Source organism: Nerophis ophidion, linkage group LG03 (genome assembly GCF_033978795.1).
Source record: "Nerophis ophidion isolate RoL-2023_Sa linkage group LG03, RoL_Noph_v1.0, whole genome shotgun sequence".
Taxonomy (NCBI): Eukaryota; Metazoa; Chordata; class Actinopteri; order Syngnathiformes; family Syngnathidae; genus Nerophis; species Nerophis ophidion.
In genome coordinates, this window is record NC_084613.1 from 14449367 (window position 1) to 14469020 (window position 19654).

Genomic DNA, 19654 nt, shown 5'->3' on the forward strand with positions numbered 1-19654 from the left:
TTGGAATGATCTTTAAAGTCAGACAGGACATAGACGGACTCTAACCCTAAAAGGGAACTGCTAGCTCCTACATGCTAACTGGTAGCTTCTACATGTTAACTGCTAGTTCTTACATGCTAACTGGTAGCTCCTACAAGTCAACTGTTAGCTCTCAAATGCTAACTACTAGGGTTGTCCCGATCCGATATTTGGATCGGATCGGCTGCCGATATTTGCCAAAGAATGTGTATCGGCAAGGCATGGGAAAATGCCGATCCAGATCCAGTTTTAAAAAAAATTCTGGTCCGTGTTTTTCAACGCACCGATTTAAATAATACATTCCACTTTTCTGCTGCTCCCTAATTTCCGTCCCGCATTTTCCAGCACACCTTCAACACATCCACATGTATGTGTCCTCACTGTTAAGACGGCCATGTGAAAGTTACTGGTAAAAATGTCAGATGTGTGGGATTATTTTACCCTACAAAACGAAAAAAATGAAGAGGTGGAGCGCAAAACATGCCACAGTAAAGTAAAGCGTGGTGGTAAAGTTGTAAGACATTTTAATGACTCTTAAGAGTGAGAGGCTTTTTAGCACAGCCTCACTCATCATTGATGAACACAGGAGCAGACTGACACCTGAGCATCTTGAAGTGCTCGTCTTTGTTAGAAAGAATCTCCCCATTATGCTAGGACTCCAATTGTTTGCCCTCTCTGACTGGGGCAAACAATTGAAAGGAGTGTGTAGATACCGTAGTTTTTTTTTTTTTTTTAAGTTTACACTTGTTCAAGAGCAAGTATTGATGCTGAGTTATAGACATTTTATCCCACTCAGGTTGTATGTGTGTTTTGCTTTTTTTAAAATAATGTTTAAAGCATTATTTTCCACTTTAAACATTTACTGTTTAATGATGCCATTTCTGTTTGTCATGTATAATTTTGTCTATTTTGTGTTTATCCTTGAATACATTCAAACGCACCTAATTCTGCTGGCTAGTTGTTATCAAGAGTACTAAAACCACTTTTCAACATGAATCTGACAACTAACGAGGTTAAATAACTTTAAACTTTAATACATGCTCGGATAGGCCAGTATCGGTATCTGATCGGAAGTGCAAAAACAACATCGGTATCATATCGGAAGTGCAAAAACCTGGATCGGGACATTCCTACATGGTCACTGCTAGCTCCTACATGTTAATTGGTAGCTCTTACATGCTAACTGCTAGCTCTTACATGTTAACTGTTAGCTCTCAAATGCTAACTACTAGCGTTTACATGTTAACTGCCAGCTCTCACGTTACCTGCCAACTCTTATATGCTAACTTTAACTCTTACATGCTAATTGCTAGTTCCTACATGTTTACTGCTAGCTTTCACATGCTAACTGCCAGCTCCTACATGCTAACTGCTAGCACTTACATGCTAACTGCCAGCTCCTATCCTATTCTAACTTCTAGCTTGTACATGCTAATTTATACCTTCTACATGCTAACTGCTAGCTCCAAAAGGCTAAATGCTACCTCTTACATGCAAACATCTAGCTTCTACATGCTATTTTTTAGCTTCTACATGTTAACTGCTAGCTCCAAAAGGCTAACTCCTACATGTTAACTGTTAGCTTCCACATTGTAACTGCTAGCTCTCACATGTTAACTGCTAGTTCCCACGTTCTAACTGCTAGCTCTCACATGTTAACTGCTAGCTCCCACATTCTAACTGCTAGCTCCCACATGTTAACTGCTCACTCTCACATGTTAACTGATAGCTCCCACATGTTAACTGTTAGCTGCTAACTGTAAGCTCTTACACGTCAACTGCTAGCTCTCACATGCTAACAACTAGCTCTCACGTGCTAATTGCCAGCTCCTACGTGCTAAGTGCTATCTCTTATATATTAACTGATAGCTCCCAAACGCTAACTGCTAGCTCTCACATATTAACTGATAGCTCCCACATGCTAACTGCTAGCTGTAAACTGCTAGCCCTTTCATGCTAAATGCCAGCTCGTACATAACGGCCAGCTCTTACATGCTAGCTGCCAACTACTACATGCTAACTGCTATCTCTTACATGCTAGATGCCAGCTTCTACATGCTAACTGCTATCTCTTATGTTTAATGCTCGCTCTCACATGTTAACTGCTAGCTTTTACATTCTAACTTCTAGCTCGTACATGCTAATTGAGACCTTCTACATGCTAACAGATAGCTCCCACATAGTAAACAATAGCTCTCACATGTTAACTGATAGCTCCCACATGCTAACTGTTAACTCTTGCATGTTAACTGATAGCTCCCACATTCTCACTGCTCACTCTCACATGTTAACTGCTAGCTCTTGTATGTTAACTGATAGCTCCCACATGCTAACTGCTAGCTCTCGCATGTTAACTGATAGCTCCCACATTCTCACTGCTCACTCTCACATGTTAACTGCTAGCTCTTGTATGTTAACTGATAGCTCCCACATGCTAACTGCCAGCTCTCGCATGTTAACTGATAGCTCCCACATGATAACTGCTAGCTCCCACATGCTAACTGCTAGCTCTCGCATGTTAACTACTAACTGTCACATGCTAACTGCTAGCTCTTGCATGCTAACTGCTAGCTCTTGCATGCTAACAGATAGCTCTTGCATGCTAACTGCTAGCTCTCGCGTGCTTACTGCTAGCGCCCGCATGCTAACTATTACCTCTCACATGTTAACTGCTAGATCCCACATGCTAACTGCCATTTCTCACATGTTAACTGCTAGCTCCCACATACTAACTGCTATCTCTCACATGCTTACTGGTAACTGTCACATGCTAACTGCTAGCTCCCGCATGTTAACTGCTAGCTCTCGCATGCTAACTGCTAGCTCTCATATGCTAACTGCTGGCTCTCACATGCTTACTGGTAACTCTCAAATGCTAACTGATAGCTCTCACATGTTAACTGCTAGTTCCCACGTTCTAACTGCTAGCTCTCACATGTTAACTGCTAGCTCCCACATTCTAACTGCTAGCTCCCACATGTTAACTGCTCACTCTCACATGTTAACTGATAGCTCCCACATGTTAACTGTTAGCTGCTAACTGTAAGCTCTTACACGTCAACTGCTAGCTCTCACATGCTAACAACTAGCTCTCACGTGCTAATTGCCAGCTCCTACGTGCTAAGTGCTATCTCTTATATATTAACTGATAGCTCCCAAACGCTAACTGCTAGCTCTCACATATTAACTGATAGCTCCCACATGCTAACTGCTAGCTGTAAACTGCTAGCCCTTTCATGCTAAATGCCAGCTCGTACATAACGGCCAGCTCTTACATGCTAGCTGCCAACTACTACATGCTAACTGCTATCTCTTACATGCTAGATGCCAGCTTCTACATGCTAACTGCTATCTCTTATGTTTAATGCTCGCTCTCACATGTTAACTGCTAGCTTTTACATTCTAACTTCTAGCTCGTACATGCTAATTGAGACCTTCTACATGCTAACAGATAGCTCCCACATAGTAAACAATAGCTCTCACATGTTAACTGATAGCTCCCACATGCTAACTGTTAACTCTTGCATGTTAACTGATAGCTCCCACATTCTCACTGCTCACTCTCACATGTTAACTGCTAGCTCTTGTATGTTAACTGATAGCTCCCACATGCTAACTGCTAGCTCTCGCATGTTAACTGATAGCTCCCACATTCTCACTGCTCACTCTCACATGTTAACTGCTAGCTCTTGTATGTTAACTGATAGCTCCCACATGCTAACTGCCAGCTCTCGCATGTTAACTGATAGCTCCCACATGATAACTGCTAGCTCCCACATGCTAACTGCTAGCTCTCGCATGTTAACTACTAACTGTCACATGCTAACTGCTAGCTCTTGCATGCTAACTGCTAGCTCTTGCATGCTAACAGATAGCTCTTGCATGCTAACTGCTAGCTCTCGCGTGCTTACTGCTAGCTCCCGCATGCTAACTACTACCTCTCACATGTTAACTGCTAGATCCCACATGCTAACTGCCATTTCTCACATGTTAACTGCTAGCTCCCACATACTAACTGCTATCTCTCACATGCTTACTGGTAACTGTCACATGCTAACTGCTAGCTCCCGCATGTTAACTGCTAGCTCTCGCATGCTAACTGCTAGCTCTCATATGCTAACTGCTGGCTCTCACATGCTTACTGGTAACTCTCAAATGCTAACTGATAGCTCTCACATGCTAACTGATAGCTCCCGCATGCTAACTACTAGCTCCCACATGCTAACTCCTAGCTGCAAACTGCAAGCTCTTACATGGCCTAGCCTGACGCGTGCGTGCTCTCTGCAGATGTACATGTATGCAACGTGGCGTGGATGGACCATCTCCATGTTCCTGTTCCTCGCCGTCCTCCGCCTCTCTTTAAATTACCTCATCGCCAGGTGATTTAGCAGAGCCCCGCCCACTTGAGAAGCCCCCTTGTCATGTTCTTACTGTGCGTGCGCTGCTCTCAAGGGGCTGGCGGATCCAGTGGAGCATCGTGCCGGAGATCTCAGAACCCGTGGTAGGAACACCTCAGCCGCGCTTGTCAGCCGCCAGGTGTGTGACGTTACGGCTCCTCTTCTCCAGGAGCCCCCCAGGGAGGACCTGACCGTCACGGAGAAATTCCAGCTGGTCCTGCACGTGGCCCAGAAAGTTCAGGTGACCCTCGCTGGTGACAAACTGCCCGGAAGACCTTTTGACGTCTTTTTTTGTTTGTTTGTTTCCTCCTCAGAACATCTTCGGCAGGATGGCCGACATCTTGGAGAAGATCAAGAAGTGAGCCCGCCTCCGCTTCCGGTTCTGACCCGGTTGACCTGTCACGTTTCTACAGTGTGTGTGTGTGTGTAGTCTCTTCATGTGGGTGGAGCCTAAGTTAACCAAGAAGCTGTACGTGGCTCTGTGGGTGCTCTTCATCGCCTCCTGCCTGCTGCCTTACAAAGTGCTGGGACTCATCATCGGTACGTCCCTATCTCCTCCCTCACACCTTTCCAGCAAACTATACACTGCAAAAAGTCAGTGTTCAAAAACAAGAAAAAAACAAAATAAAAATGAGGGGTATTTTACTCGGACTAAGCAAAATGATCTGCCAATAGAACAAGAACATTCGGCTTGTCAAGACTTTCCAAAACAAGTAAAACGAGCTCACCTCAATGAACGCAAAAAATACCTTAAAATAAGTATACCGTATTTCCTTGAATTGCCGCCGAGCGCTAATTAATTCCAAACCTCTTCTCACTCCGGCGTTTGCCAAAGGCACGCGGTAAAATTAGGCCTGCGCTTATAAATTTGAGTGTGATGTAAGGATACCATCATGAAAAGCACATTTAATAAAAAAAACAAAAACGTTATTATGGTCTTACCTTTACTTAAAAATGAAGTCCATGCTCAGCAGCTCCTTCTGATCAAAAGAATCGATAACTTGTTTATAGAAGTCTTCCTTATCTTTCTTCAGTTTTAAAAGTCTCTCTGTCTCGATGGAGATCTTCCTTTATTACAGGGGTCGGGAACCTTTTTGGCTGAGAGAGCCATGGAAGCCAAATAGTTTAAAATGTATTTTCGTGAGAGCCATATAATATATTTTTAACACTGAATACAACTAAATGTCTGCATTTTTATGTAAAACCAACATTAGGGTATAACACGTCCGGTATTCTTTTTAATAAAATTTTTATTCTGAAGAAAACTAATAATGAATAAAATAATTCTTACCATTCTTGACTTCTTCAACAGGTGCGGTATAAAACGGATGGATGGATAAAAATGCATGAGAGTTTTTTATATTTTGAACGTTATTTTTAACACTGATTACCAGTGGAACTATTCATTACTTATTGTGTTGAGCAATGTCAGCTAAGATTTATCCGAAAGCCAGATGCAGTCTTTAAAAGAGCCACATCTGGCTCTAGAGCCATAGGTTCCCTACTCCTGCTTTATTACCTCCTGATTCGATTGAAAGTCCAGTTTCGAAAACTGTTTTATTTTCTATATGTAATCCTCCATGTTAAAAGTGCAAGCTAGAGGAAAAAATAAAAGATTGCTGCTCACTCTTGCTGCTTGTTGTCACTTCTTCTGCAGCCGAGTAGTCGTAAGAAGGATCACTAGCGCCCTCTACCACCAGGAGGCGGGAGTCATTTAATGACTCATATTTGACACACGCAGCTACGGTATATTAATAAAACATAGCTGCTTACTGTTCTTTTTAGCCTATTCAATAGCTTGGACCTTAAATCCTACTGAATAGCTCTTAATCTTCTTCCCTTAATGCGATTTCAAATTATTGAAATCAGTCTTTTCCATTTTGAAAAGGATGACAGGTGAAGTGTCACTCGTGACGTGACGAGTTTGACCCGGTGGAAATTCTAGGCATATGCTAATTATTTTTGCGAAACGAGTTTGACCCGGCGGAAATTCTAGACATGCGCTAATAAAAATAATATTTTGCGAAACAAGTTTGACCCATCGTTAATCCTGAGCCGGCGGTAATGCTAAGCATGCGCTAATTATTTTGCGAAACGAGTTTGACCCGGCAGTCATTCTAGTCAGGCGCATACTATATACTTGGCGGCAATTCAAGGAAATACGGTATTCCCACTAATAACAAGTGCACTTTTCTTATTAGAAAAAAAATAGACCTTTTTGTTCAATATGTTGAAAAATATTCTTAAATATGTAAATGCCAGTGCCATTATCTTGACATAATGATATGCGCTCGGCATCATGATTTTTTTTTCATGCTTGAAGTAAGAAGTAATTACTTTAAAAAAGTAGATTTATACTTGTGAGTGTTGATGATACAGCTTTGCATCAGTTGATATTCTAGTTTCTAGCATGTTTGACTCAATATAAGTCATCAAATCTCAGCAACAAGCTGTAATATCTTAGATAATTTCGGACCAAAACCCTTAAAACAAGTAAAACACTATGAGAAGAAGTATCTGATCAGACAGAAAATAAGCAAATATCACCCATATTTGAGATACAGTATTTCCTTGAATTGCCGCAGGGCATATAGTATGCGCCTGCCTTGAATTACTGCCGGGTCAAACTCGCTTCGCAAAATAATTAGCGCATGCTTAGTATTACCGCCTGGTCCAACACCTGACTTCACAAGTGACACTTCCCCTGTCATCATTTCTAAAATGGAGGAAGCTGATGATTAAGAGCTATTCAGTAGGTTTTAAGGTCCAAGCTTACATCGCACTCAAATTTTTACTGCATGCCTTTGGTAAGTGCCGGAGTGAGAAGAGGTTTTAAAATAATTAGCGCATGCTTACTTTTACCCCATGCCTTTGGTAAGCGCAGGAGTGAGAATAAAACGTTAATTTTTGGTTCGTTTGCTGGAAGTTTCCCGGAAGAGTTAGTGCTGCAAGGGGTTCTGGGTATTTGTTCTGTTGTGTTACGGTGCTTTTAATTTTCCTGAAGGAACTCTCCTGACGGAATAAATAAAGTACTAAATAAAGTACTATCTAAGAGGTTTTAAATTAATTAGCGCTCCGGCGGCAATTCAAATAAATACAATATTTAATTCTACTTAGATTTCAGTTTTTGCCGTGTATAAACTGCAATAAGTCACTGTTCAAAAAGAAGGAAAAAATAAAATAAAATGAGGGGTATTTTACCGGAACTAAGGAAAATTATCTCTGCCAATGGAACAAAAAAATGTGGCTTGTCAAGACTTTAAAAAACAAGTAAAATGAGCTCCCCTCAATGAACCCAAAAAATACATTAAAATAAGTATATTCTCACTGATACTAAAACTTTTTCTTGATAGAAAAAAGAATGAGACCTTTTTTCGCAATATGTTGAAAAATATTCTTAAATGAAGTAAATACCAGTGCCATTATCTTGACATGATGACATGCGCTCAGCATTATATTTCTTGAAACCAGCAAACTTTCCATTCTTTTTCTTAATGGAAAGGCAACAGGGTATAGCTCGGTTGGTACAGCGGCCGTGCCAGCAACTTGAGGGTTCCAGGTTCGATCCCTGCTCCCGCCATCTTAGTCACTTCCGTTGTGTCCTTGGGCAAGATACTTTATCCACCTGCTCCCGGTGCCACCCACACTGGTTTTAATGTAACTTAGATAATGGGTTTCACTATGTAAAAGTGCTTTGAGTCACTAGAGCATGGGTGTCAAACTCTGGCCCGCGAGCCAAATCTGGCCCGCCGTGGAAGTTAATTTGGCCCTTGAGGCAATATCAATTTAGCATTAGAGCTGGCCCGCCTTCACTGCTAATACTCATACTTGCCAACCCTCCTAATTTTCCCGGTAGACTCCCGAAGTTCAGTGCCCCTCCCGAAAATCTCCCGGGGCAACCATTCTCCCGAATTTCTACCGATTTCCACCTGGACAACTATGTTTAAGGCACTGCCTTTAGCGTTCTCTACAACCTGTCGTCACGTCCACTTTTCCTCCATATTAACAGCGTGTCACATAATATTTGTGGCTTTTCCACACACGCACAAGTGAATGCAATGCATACTTGGTCAACAGCCATACAGGTCACACTGAGGGTGGCCGTATAAACAACTTTAGCACTGTTACAATTATGCGCCACACTGTGAACCCACACCAAACAATAATTACAAACACATTTCAGGTGAACATCCGCACCTTAACACAACAGAACAAATACCCAGAACCCCTTGCAGCACTAACTCTTCCGGGAAACTTCCAGCAAACTGACCAATAATTAACTTTTTATTCATGCCTTTTCTCTTGCTACTTCAAGGCTTGAATGTTTGGTTCATTCATTATTGTTATTTTATTTTCAAATTTATGATCAGCCTGTGGAAAAAATTTGATATTTACCTCAGAAGATTGCAAATAGAAAAAAAGGCATACCATTTTTATTTAAATTTTATTTGATATGCCATTGATATTTTTTTATAATTATTATTATTATTTGAAACTGGATTTTGCATGTCACTAAAGTTATATAAGCCTTGCTTGTTCAATATTTAATGCAAAACTTGTTTGGTTTCCTATTAAAAGGTTAATTTCTCCAACCTTGTTCCGTTTAAAATTTTGGCCCACTCTGTATTTGAGTTTGACACCCCTGCACTAGAGAAAAGCGCTATATAAATATACTTCACTTCACAAGGCAACCGCTTGTAACTCTCGGGGTCTCCTAGCCGCTCAGGCAAATCATATTGTCTAAAAATGCATTTTGCCATCCAAAACACGACATCATGGCGCCAAGTGCGTTCTCTTTCAGTCAATTAGTGCGCGTAAAACGTGGATGACGATTGATGTCCTTCCTTCCAGGTGTGGTTGCCGGCGTCAAGTTCTTCATCATCAACTTCATCTTCAGGAGCTGTCCCAAACTGCGGGAACGTTACGACACGGCTCACATCGTGTGGACCAGCCTGCCCACAGACCTGCAGCTGAGGGAGCGTGGCGACCCCTCGCTATCCCGACGGGTCAGTCCTCAAAACGGCAAAGACCAGGTGACCTGGTTCTGGTCCAGGCTGGTCCACGTCGCTGGTTTTTGTGTGGCCATCTTTCTGACTTGTATTTTCTCTCCTAGCTGTCTGAGTGTGACCAGGTAAGGTTGTGTTGTGGTCATGTGACACAAGCGAAGCACCTGCTGGAGGCGTGCACGTCCTTATTGGATCTTCCAGCCCGGTTCTGGTTCTTGTTGAATCCCCTTTGTTGTCTTTAGGTTCCTCCTGGGGAGGACGTGGGAGCAGGAAGGTCCTTCAGCACCAAGAGAGGAGCCTTCCATGAGGTCTTCAACCTGCCAGAGAGTGAACTTCCACTGACAGGTGACAATAATAACAATTAGTATATTCAATAATAATACACACACAAATAAGTATTATATGTAATAATAATAAATACAATAATATTTATATAGAATATTAAAAAATACAAAATATTTATTGCATTGAATAATAAATGCAAAAAGAATTATTATATTCTATAGTAATAAAAACAATCATATTCTTATATAGGATAATACGTTCAATAATAATTAATATTTTCAATATTAATTATATTGGATAATACATGCAATGATGAAAATACTTATATTGTATAATAATACACACAAATAATGATATGTAATAATAAATACACTAAAATGTATTATATAGAATAATAATACAAAATAATTATTGCATTGAAAAATAATACATGCAAAAATTATTATATTCAATAATAATAAATACAATCATTATATTCTTTAACAAATGTAACCATTATTTAATTTATTAATAATCATTATAATGGATAATAATAATTATATTCAATAATTCTGATAAATAAAAAATATGTATTATTATATTCTATAGTAATATACACCATCATGTTCATAATCATTATATTGGATAATACGTTCAATAATTATTATTATTTTTCAATAATTATATTGGATAATAATACATGCAATGATAAAAATACTTATATTCAATAATGATACACACAAATAATGATATTTAATAATAACATGCAGTAATATTTTTTATATAGAATAATACAAAATCATTATTGCATTGAATAATAATACATGCAATGCAATTGTTATTATAGTCAATAATAAATACAATCATTATATTCATTACTGAATGTAACGATTATTTAATATATTAATAATCATTATATTCAATAATGCTAATAAATAAATAAATATTATATTCAATAATATTATTCATATTGGATAAAAATACATTCCATAATAATAATACGTATGTTCAATAGTAATACACGCACAAATAATTATATTTAAAAATAATACATAAAAATAAATATTATATTCCATAGTGATAAATACAATCATTATATACATTAGTGAATATAAGTATTATTATTGAATTTATTAATAATCATTATATTGGATAACACATTCAATAATTACTATTTTAAATTATAATGACTATATTCAATATTATTAATAAATCCAAAAATTATTATTATTATTATTTCCAATAGTAATATTTATATTAGATAATACATTCAATAATAATAATGCTTAGATTCAATAATAATAATGCAATAATAATTCAATAAGAATAAACACCTTAATAATTGTATTCAATGATAATACTAATAATTATATTATAGTTATTATCAATAATAATAATAAATACAAATCATAAGCAGTGATTTAGGGCTATATAAGTAAACATTGATTGATTGATTGATTGATTGATTGATTGTATTTGATGATAGGAATTTCAATAGTATTACATTCAATAATTATAATTATATTCAATGATAATAAATTCAATAACAATTAGTACATTAGATGATAATACAAAAATAATTATTGTATTCAATAATAATACACATAAATCATTATATAAATTATATTACATTCAATATGAACAACTATATTGAAGAATACATTCAATTATAATAATGATAATTATACTAATAATGATATTAATAATGTTAGTAATACTACTAATAATGATAGTAATGATACTAATAATGGTACTAATGATACTAATACTCTTAATAATGAGAGTAATGATACTAATACTATTACTAATGATAGTAATAGTCAAGTGGAGGAGTTCAAGTACCTAGGAGTCTTGTTCACGAGTGAGGGAAGAGTGGATCGTGAGATCGACAGGTGGATCGGTGCGGCGTCTTCAGTAATGCGGACGTTGTATCGATCCGTTGTGGTGAAGAAGGAGCTGAGCCGGAAGGCAAAGCTCTCAATTTACCGGTCGATCTACGTTCCCATCCTCACCTATGGTCATGAGCTTTGGGTCATGACCGAAAGGATAAGATCACGGGTACAGGCGGCCGAAATGAGTATCTCCCGCCGGGTGGCGGGGCTCTCCCTTAGAGATAGGGTGAGAAGCTCTGTCATCCGGGAGGAACTCAAAGTAAAGCCACTGCTTTTCCACATCGAGAGGAGCCAGATGAGGTGGCTCGGGCATCTGGTCAGGATGCCACCCGAACGCCTCCCTAGGGAGGTGTTTAGGGCACGTCCAACCGGTAGGAGGCCACGGGGAAGACCCAGGACACGTTGGGAAGACTATGTCTCCCGGCTGGCCTGGGAACGCCTCAGGATCCCCCGGGAAGAGTTAGACGAAGTGGCTGGGGAGAGGGAAGTCTGGGCTTCCCTGCTTAGGCTGCTGCACCCGCGACCCGACCTCGGATAAGCGGAAGATGATGGATGGATGGATGGATGGAGTAATAGTCAAGTGTTGTTGTGTTGACAGCGTGTGAGGGCGGTTGGCGCTGCTGCCTGATTAACCGTGATAAGAAGACGCCCACAGACTACATCCGTCATGGCGTGCTCTACGTCACGGAGAAGTACTTGACACAAACACTGTAGTACAACAAAGTACTCAGTCAAGTGCTACTAAATACTATGAAGTATTTAGTACTAAACACCCCCTTCCACCCCCTCTCTGACCGTCAGCCACCTGTGCTTCGAGTGCTCCAGGTCTTCGTCCTCCAAGAGGAACAAAGTCATCAAGCTGCTGGACATCGTGGACATCCAGAAGGTAATGGACTCGTCTCCTTTCATTCTTTCCGTCTTTCCTTCTTCACCATCAAAGTCAAGTCCTGTGCCCCCACAGTACAAAGTCCTGTCCGTCCTCCAAGGCTTTGGCATGGGCATCTCCATAACAACACCCTCCACCCAGAAGGTGAGACCTTGTAGGCCGCACTGCAGCCTCCATCTGGATGTGTGTGTGTGTGTGTGTGTGTGTGTGTGTGTGTGTGTGTGTGTGTGTGTGTGTGTGTGTGCGTGTGTGTGTGTGTGTGTGTGTGTGTGTGTGTGTGTTCTGGCAATGCCGACTTAATGGGGACATCGCTCTGTTTACACAGTCATCTTTAGGGGACTTCTGACGGTATGGGGACAAAAAACAGGTTCCCTAAAGCAGTGGTCCCCAACCACCGGACCGATTGGTACCGGGCCCATCAAGAAATAAAAAAAAAACAAAAACATTTTTTTTTTTTCTAAATCATTAAATCAACATAAAAAACACAATACATACATTATATATCGATATAGATCAATACAGTCTGCAGGGATACAGTCCGTAAGCACACATGGTTGTATTTATTTATGAAACCAAACCCCCCCGATCCGTGGGACAAATTTTCAAGCGTTGACCGCTACAAAAAGGTTGGGGACGACTGCCCTGAAGGGAAACCTTTTTAAAATAATAGTCTGATCCATTCTGAAGATGCCTATGTGAATTTTAAGCTTAGGCCCATAAAACATGTTTACTGGTTAGTTTGAGTGCGAGACATTTGCACAGCAGCCCCCTCATCGGGATGTAGCTGGTACTGCACTCGCTGCTCTGCTCACACTTCTTCCATGTATTGTGTTAATCACTTCCACCTGGTCCCCATAACAACGGTGGTTTGTCTGCAGGAGATGTCATTTAGGTCCTCAGTAGTCACGTACAAATGTGTGTGAAATATGCAAAATGTTTTAAATTTGGTCCCCATGAACCATATTAACTCTTTTTCCCCAGGGTCCCCAGTAAGTATGATCAGTGCATTCCTTCATCAATCCAGAAATTTAAAGATGTGTATGAGCTAACTGGGCAGTGGCCATTTTACCCCATTTTTTTTATGCCTCCACAACCTGTAGAAAGGGTGGTCCCCACAAGTCATGAACAACAACTTGGTCCCCATTCCAAATAATAACCTGTTTGTGTGCGTGCATGCGTGTGTGTGTGTGCGTGCATGTGTGTGTGTGTGTTCTGGCAATGCCGACTTAATGGGGATATATCTGTGTTTACACAGTCACCTTTAGGGGACCTCCGACGGTATGGGGACACAAAAACAGGTCCCATAAAAAGGAAACATTTTCAAATGATGGTCAGATCCTTTCTGGAGATGCCCAAGTGATTTTTAAAAAGTTTTTGTGATCCCCAGGAACCATATTAACTCTTTTTACGCAGGGTCCCCAGTAAGTATGAACTGCGCATTCCTTCATCAATCCAGAGATTTAAAGACGTGTATGAGCTGACTGGGCAGTGGCCATTTTACCTCATCTTTTTATGCCTCCACAACCTGTAGAAAGGGTGGTCCCCACAAGTCATGATCAAAAACTTGGTCCCCATTCCAAATGATAACCAGTGTGTGTGTTTATGTGTGTGTGTGTTTATGTGTGTGTCTGTTTGTTCTGGCAATGCGTACTTAATGGGGACATCGCTCTGTTTACACAGTCACCCTTAGGGGACCTCCGACGGTGTGGGGACACAAACACAGGTCCCCTAAAAGGGAAACATTTTCAAATGATAGTCAGATCCTTTCTGGAGATGCCCAAGTGATTTTAAAAAAGTTTTTGTGATCCCCATGAACCATATTAACTCTTTTTCCCCAGGGTCCCCAGTAAGTACGATCAGCACATTACTTCATCAATCCAGAGATTTAAAGACGTGTATGAGCTAACTGGGCAGTGGCCATTTTACCTCATTTTTTTTATGCCTCCACAACCTGTAGAAAGGGTGGTCCCCACAAGTCATGATCAAAAACTTGGTCCCCATTCCAAATGATAACCGGTGTGTGTGTGTGTTTGTGTGTCGCTAGCCCCTGGTGTTTGGAGCCATGGCCAACCGCGACGAAGCCTTCCACCTCATCTCCAGCCAGCACAAGAAGATGGTCGCCATGGTTACCGCCGCCATCCCAGAGACGTAGGAAGCGGACTGTGGTCCTCCTCCAAACACCAGGAAGCTCTCACACAGGAAGTCACCTCTTCTGGACTTTAATGGCATTTTAGCCCTTTGCTTTGTTTCAACCTAAAAATCATGTTGCCATCTTGGAAGCATGCTAACATTTTATGGTAGCTTTTTAAGCTCATTTTCTTATGTTTGAACCTTATAATCATGGCGCTATCTTGGAAGCATGCTAACATTTTATGTAAGCTTTTTTGCTCATTTTTTCTGTTTGAACCTAAAAATCATGACGCTATCTTGGAAATATGCTAACACTTTATGCTAGCTTTTTAGCAATTTTTTTTGTTTGAACCTAAAAATTGTGGCACAATCTCAGAAGCATGCTAACATTTTATGTTAGCTTTTGAGCTCATTTTTTCTGTTTGAACCTAAAAATCATGGCGCTATCTTGGAAATATGCTAAGACTTCATGCTAGCTTTTTAGCAATTTTTTTTTGTTTGAACCTAAAAATCATGGCACTATCTTGGAAGTGTGCTAACATTTTTTGCTAGCTTTTTAGCTTTTTTTTTTTTTTAACCTAAAAATCATGGCGCTATCTTGAAAATATGCTTATATTTTATGCTAGCGTTTTAGCAATTTTTTTTCTTTTGAACCTTAAATCATGGTGCCATCTTGAAAATATGCTGACATTTCATGGTAGTTTTTTAGCTATCCATCCATCCATTTTCTACCACTTATTCCCTTTATTTTTTTTTATATTTAAACTTAAAAATCATAGCGCTATCTCGTAAATATGCTAACATTTTATGGTAGTTTTTTAGAAAATGTATTATGTTTAAACCTAAAAATCATGTCCCCATTTTGGAAGTATGCTAAAATTTTATGGTAGTTTTTAAGCTAATGTTTTTATGTTTGAACCTAAAAATCATGGTGCTATGATGGAAGCATGCAAAAATTTTATGGTAGCTTTTTTGCTCATTTTTTCTGTATAAACCTAAAAATCATGACGCTATCTTGAAAGCATGATAACATTTTATGGTACCTTTTTTTGCAAATTTTTTCTGTTTGGACCTAAAAATCATGGTGCCATCTTGAAAGCATGCTAACATTTAATGCTAGCTTTTTTGCAAATTTTTTCTATTTTTACCTAAAAATCATGGCGCTATCTTGGAAATATGCTAATATTTTATGCTAGATTTTTAGCTTCTTTTTTTTAACCTAAAAATCATGGCGCTATCTTGGAAATATGCTAACATTTAACGCTAGCTCTTCAAATAATTTTGTATGTTTTTACCTAAAATTTGGTGCATTTACATTAACTTGTTTTACGTCATGCTAACATTAGCATGCTAACATTTTAGCTAAATATGTATGTCCACCCAAAAATCATGGATTTGCATACTTGGGACAATCTTGGAAGTATGTTAACATCTCTTGTATAAGCATGCTAATGTTTTATGCTAGCTTTTTTCGCTAATTTTGTATGTTTATACCTAAAAATCATGTTTTTTATGTATTCGGCGCCATCTAGTAAATATGCTAACGTCTGCAGACTAGCGTTTTATGCTAGCTGTTCAGCTAATTTCGTATGTTTACATTTAAAAACTACTGCATTTTAATACTTGGCGCTATCTTAGAAGTACACTAATTTGTCATAAATCATCATGCTAATGTCAGCATGCTAGCATTTTATTCTAGCTTTTTAGCTAAATTTGTATGTTTACACCCAAAAATCATGGACATGGATACTTGGTGTAATCTTACAAGTATGTTAACGCGTCTTATATATGCATGCTAATGTTAGCATGTTCATGTTTTATGATAGCTTTTTAGCTAATTTTGTACATTTATACTTAAAAATCACTCATTTTGATTCTTGGCGCCATCTCAGAAGTATGATAACGTCTCTTAAATCGGCATGCTAACGTTTTATGCTAGCTTGTTTAGCTAATATCGTATATTTAAACCTAAAAATGGCCATCACAATTTCCGCTGTAATTTTTTCTAGTTATTATTATAGCAAATAATACAATGCCGGAATCGATTTGAATCAAGAAACGATTCTGAATGGAATCGGAATCAAATTGAATCGTTAGTTGCCCAAAGATTGACATTCGGAGTTTATTCAACTTTCAAGTGAACAAAACATATAGTTCACTCTTTTTCAAGGTTGGACTTTTTAAAAGCACTTTAATTGTTAATGTGTGTACTTTTAGAACAATGCAGCTTCTTATAGCTTATGCAAAGTCTTTTTTTTTTTTCTCAAATTGTGTTTTTGAACGGCCTTCTTGGGATCTTCCCTGATGGTATGATGTGTTTTTAGACTTCCTGCTGCTGCTAAAATGAAATACATTTGTATTATTTTAGTGCAATCCTGCTTTTAAACCAGGCGTGTCCAAAGTATGCTAATATTAGCATGCTAGATTCTTTTTTTTTTGTTGCAAATATTGCAGGTGTTAATTTTTTACCTTCACAAACGGTACCTGTTTGCATGCTAATGTTGTTATGCTAGCTTTTTCTTGTGTTGCTAATTTCGTAGTTGTACACCTCGGTCGTATTTTGGTATTTGATGCATGCTAATGTTAGCAGGCTAGCATTTTAAACACATTTTTCAGGTACACAACTTAGAGTAATATATTTTGGTATTCAACACACGATACAGGTAGCATTTTAGTATGCTAACATTAACATGCAAGATTTTTTTTTAAGCTAATTTAGCAGGAATACACCTCAGAGTAATATATTTTGGTATTCGACCCGCATTACAGTTAGCATTTTAGCATACTAGATATATTTTTTGAAGCTAATTTAGCAGGAATACATCTCGGACTAATATGTTTTTGTATTCGACACGCGTTAGCATTTTAGCATGCTAACATTACCATGCTGTATTATTTTTTTTATTTAATTTTGCAGGAAAACACCTCAGAGTAATATATTTTGGTATTCGACACGCGTTAGTTAGTATTTTAGTATGCTAACATTAACATGCTGGATTATTTTTTTTAGCTAATTTAGCAGGAAAACACCTCGGAGTAATATATTTTGGTATTCGATAGACGCTAGTGAGCATTTTAGCATGCTAACAATAACATGCTATATTATTTTTTGAAGCTAATTTAGCAAGAATACACTTCAGAGTGATATATTTTGGTATTGGACACATATTACAGTTAGCATTTTTAGCATGCTAACATTAACATGCTAGATTATCTTTTTAAGATAATTTAGCAGGAATACACCTCGGAGTGATATATTTTGGTATTCAACACACGTTACAGTTAGCATTTTAGCATGCTAATATTAGCATGCTAGATATCTTTTTAAGCTAATGTAGCAGGAATACACCTCAGAGTAATATATTTTGGTATTCTGCTAGTGTTAACTAAGTATCGTTAGCATATTAACAGAGTACTGTTAGCATGCCAGATTTTTAGCTCATTTTGTTAATTTTTTTCCTCAGTGGAAAAAGTGTGGACACGCCTGTTTTAAAATAGGCGTCTCGTTTTTGTGCAGTACTCAATTGTTCCTGCTGGTGTCAGTAGTGGGCAGTAGTCACTGTCTTTTGAATAGATAAATGAATACAAATGTATTTTTCTCAATAAGATAATAAAATGCTAATAAAAATGATTGCTGTGGATAGAAGTTGTTGTTTATAAAGTCTCGTTTTCCATGACCGTGTTTGCAAACTTCTTCAAAAACACTTTTTTCTTTTTAGCAGCTTCATGTCTGTTTGATCCTAAAAATCATGGCGCTATCTCGGAAATATGCTAACACTTTATGCTAGCTCCCTAGCTTTTTTTTGTTTGTTTGAACTTAAAAATCATGGCGCTATCTTGGAAGTATGCTGACATTTTATGCTATCTTTTTAGCTATTTTTTTTTTTGTTTGAACCTAAAAATCATGACGCCTTCTTGAAAATATGCTGACACTTTATGGTAGCTTTTTAGCAATTTATTTTATGTTTAAACTTATAAAATTATGGCACCATCTTGGAAATATGCTAACATTTTATGCTAGCTTTTTAGTTTGTTTTTTTGTTTGAACCTAAAAATCCTGGCGCTAGCTTGGAACTATGCTAACATTTTATGCTAGCTTTTTAGCTATTTTTTTTGTAACCTAAACATGGCGCTATCTTGGAAGTATGCTAATATTTTATGCTAGGTTTTAAGCTTTTTTTTTTGTTTGAACCTAAAAATCATGGCGCTATCTTGGAAATATACTGACACTTTATGGTAGCTTTTTAGCAATTTATTTTATGTTTAAACTTATAAAATCATGGCGCCATCGTGGAAATATGCAAACATTTTATGGTAGTTTTTTTTTTAGAAAATGATTATGTTAAAACCTAAAAATCATGTCGCCAACATGGAAGTAGACTAACATTTTATGCTAGCTTTTGAACTCAATTTTAATGTTTAAACCTAAAGATCATGACGCGATATTGAAAATATGCTAATATTTTATGGTAGTTTTTTAGCAAATTTTTTATGTTTAAACCTAAAGATCATGTCGCGATCTTGGAACTATGCTAACATTTTATGCTAGCTTTTAGCTATTTTATTTTAACCTAAAAATTATGTCGCTATCTTGGAAGTATGCTAACATTTTATGCTAGCTTTTAGCTTTTTTTTTTTAACCTAAAAATCATGGCGCTATCTTGGAAATATGCTGACTCTTTATGGCAGCTTTTTAGCAATTTATTTTATGTTTAAACTTATAAAATCATGGCACCATTGTGGAAATATGCAAACATTTTATAGTAGATTTTTTCTTGAAAATGTATTATGTTAAAACCTAAAAATCATGTTGCCATCTTGGAAGTAGACTGACATTTTATGCTAGCTTTTTAGCTCAATTTTTATGTTTAAACCTAAAGATCATGACGCGATCTTGAAAATATGGTAATATTTTATGGTAGTTTTTCAGCAATTTTTTTTATGTTTAAACCTAAAGATCATGTTGCGATCTTGGAAGTATGCTAACATTTTATGCCAGCTTTTTAGCTCATTTTTTTTATGTTTAAACCTAAAAATCATGGCGCCATCTTGAAAATATGC

At 37.9% G+C, this 19654-nt stretch overlaps 1 protein-coding gene across 3 annotated transcripts in view; it reads left to right on the forward strand.

The window, feature by feature from the left end:
* LOC133549166 (GRAM domain-containing protein 4-like) overlaps nucleotides 1–18224 on the forward strand; it is a 30036-nt gene extending 11812 nt beyond the window's left edge. For 2 of the 3 annotated variants that reach the window (XM_061894332.1, XM_061894333.1), the window contains exons 9-20: nucleotides 4306–4397; nucleotides 4471–4519; nucleotides 4585–4656; nucleotides 4730–4773; nucleotides 4846–4955; nucleotides 9267–9421; nucleotides 9529–9546; nucleotides 9664–9766; nucleotides 12176–12269; nucleotides 12379–12463; nucleotides 12539–12607; nucleotides 14508–18224. In XM_061894332.1, coding sequence (XP_061750316.1) covers nucleotides 4306–4397; nucleotides 4471–4519; nucleotides 4585–4656; nucleotides 4730–4773; nucleotides 4846–4955; nucleotides 9267–9421; nucleotides 9529–9546; nucleotides 9664–9766; nucleotides 12176–12269; nucleotides 12379–12463; nucleotides 12539–12607; nucleotides 14508–14615 — 999 coding nt within the window. In that variant the 3' untranslated portion in view covers nucleotides 14616–18224. The remainder of the gene's footprint in view (nucleotides 1–4305; nucleotides 4398–4470; nucleotides 4520–4584; nucleotides 4657–4729; nucleotides 4774–4845; nucleotides 4956–9266; nucleotides 9422–9528; nucleotides 9547–9663; nucleotides 9767–12175; nucleotides 12270–12378; nucleotides 12464–12538; nucleotides 12608–14507) is intronic. The other variant, XM_061894334.1, reaches the window with a different exon arrangement.
* The last annotated feature ends 1430 nt before the right edge of the window (nucleotides 18225–19654 follow it).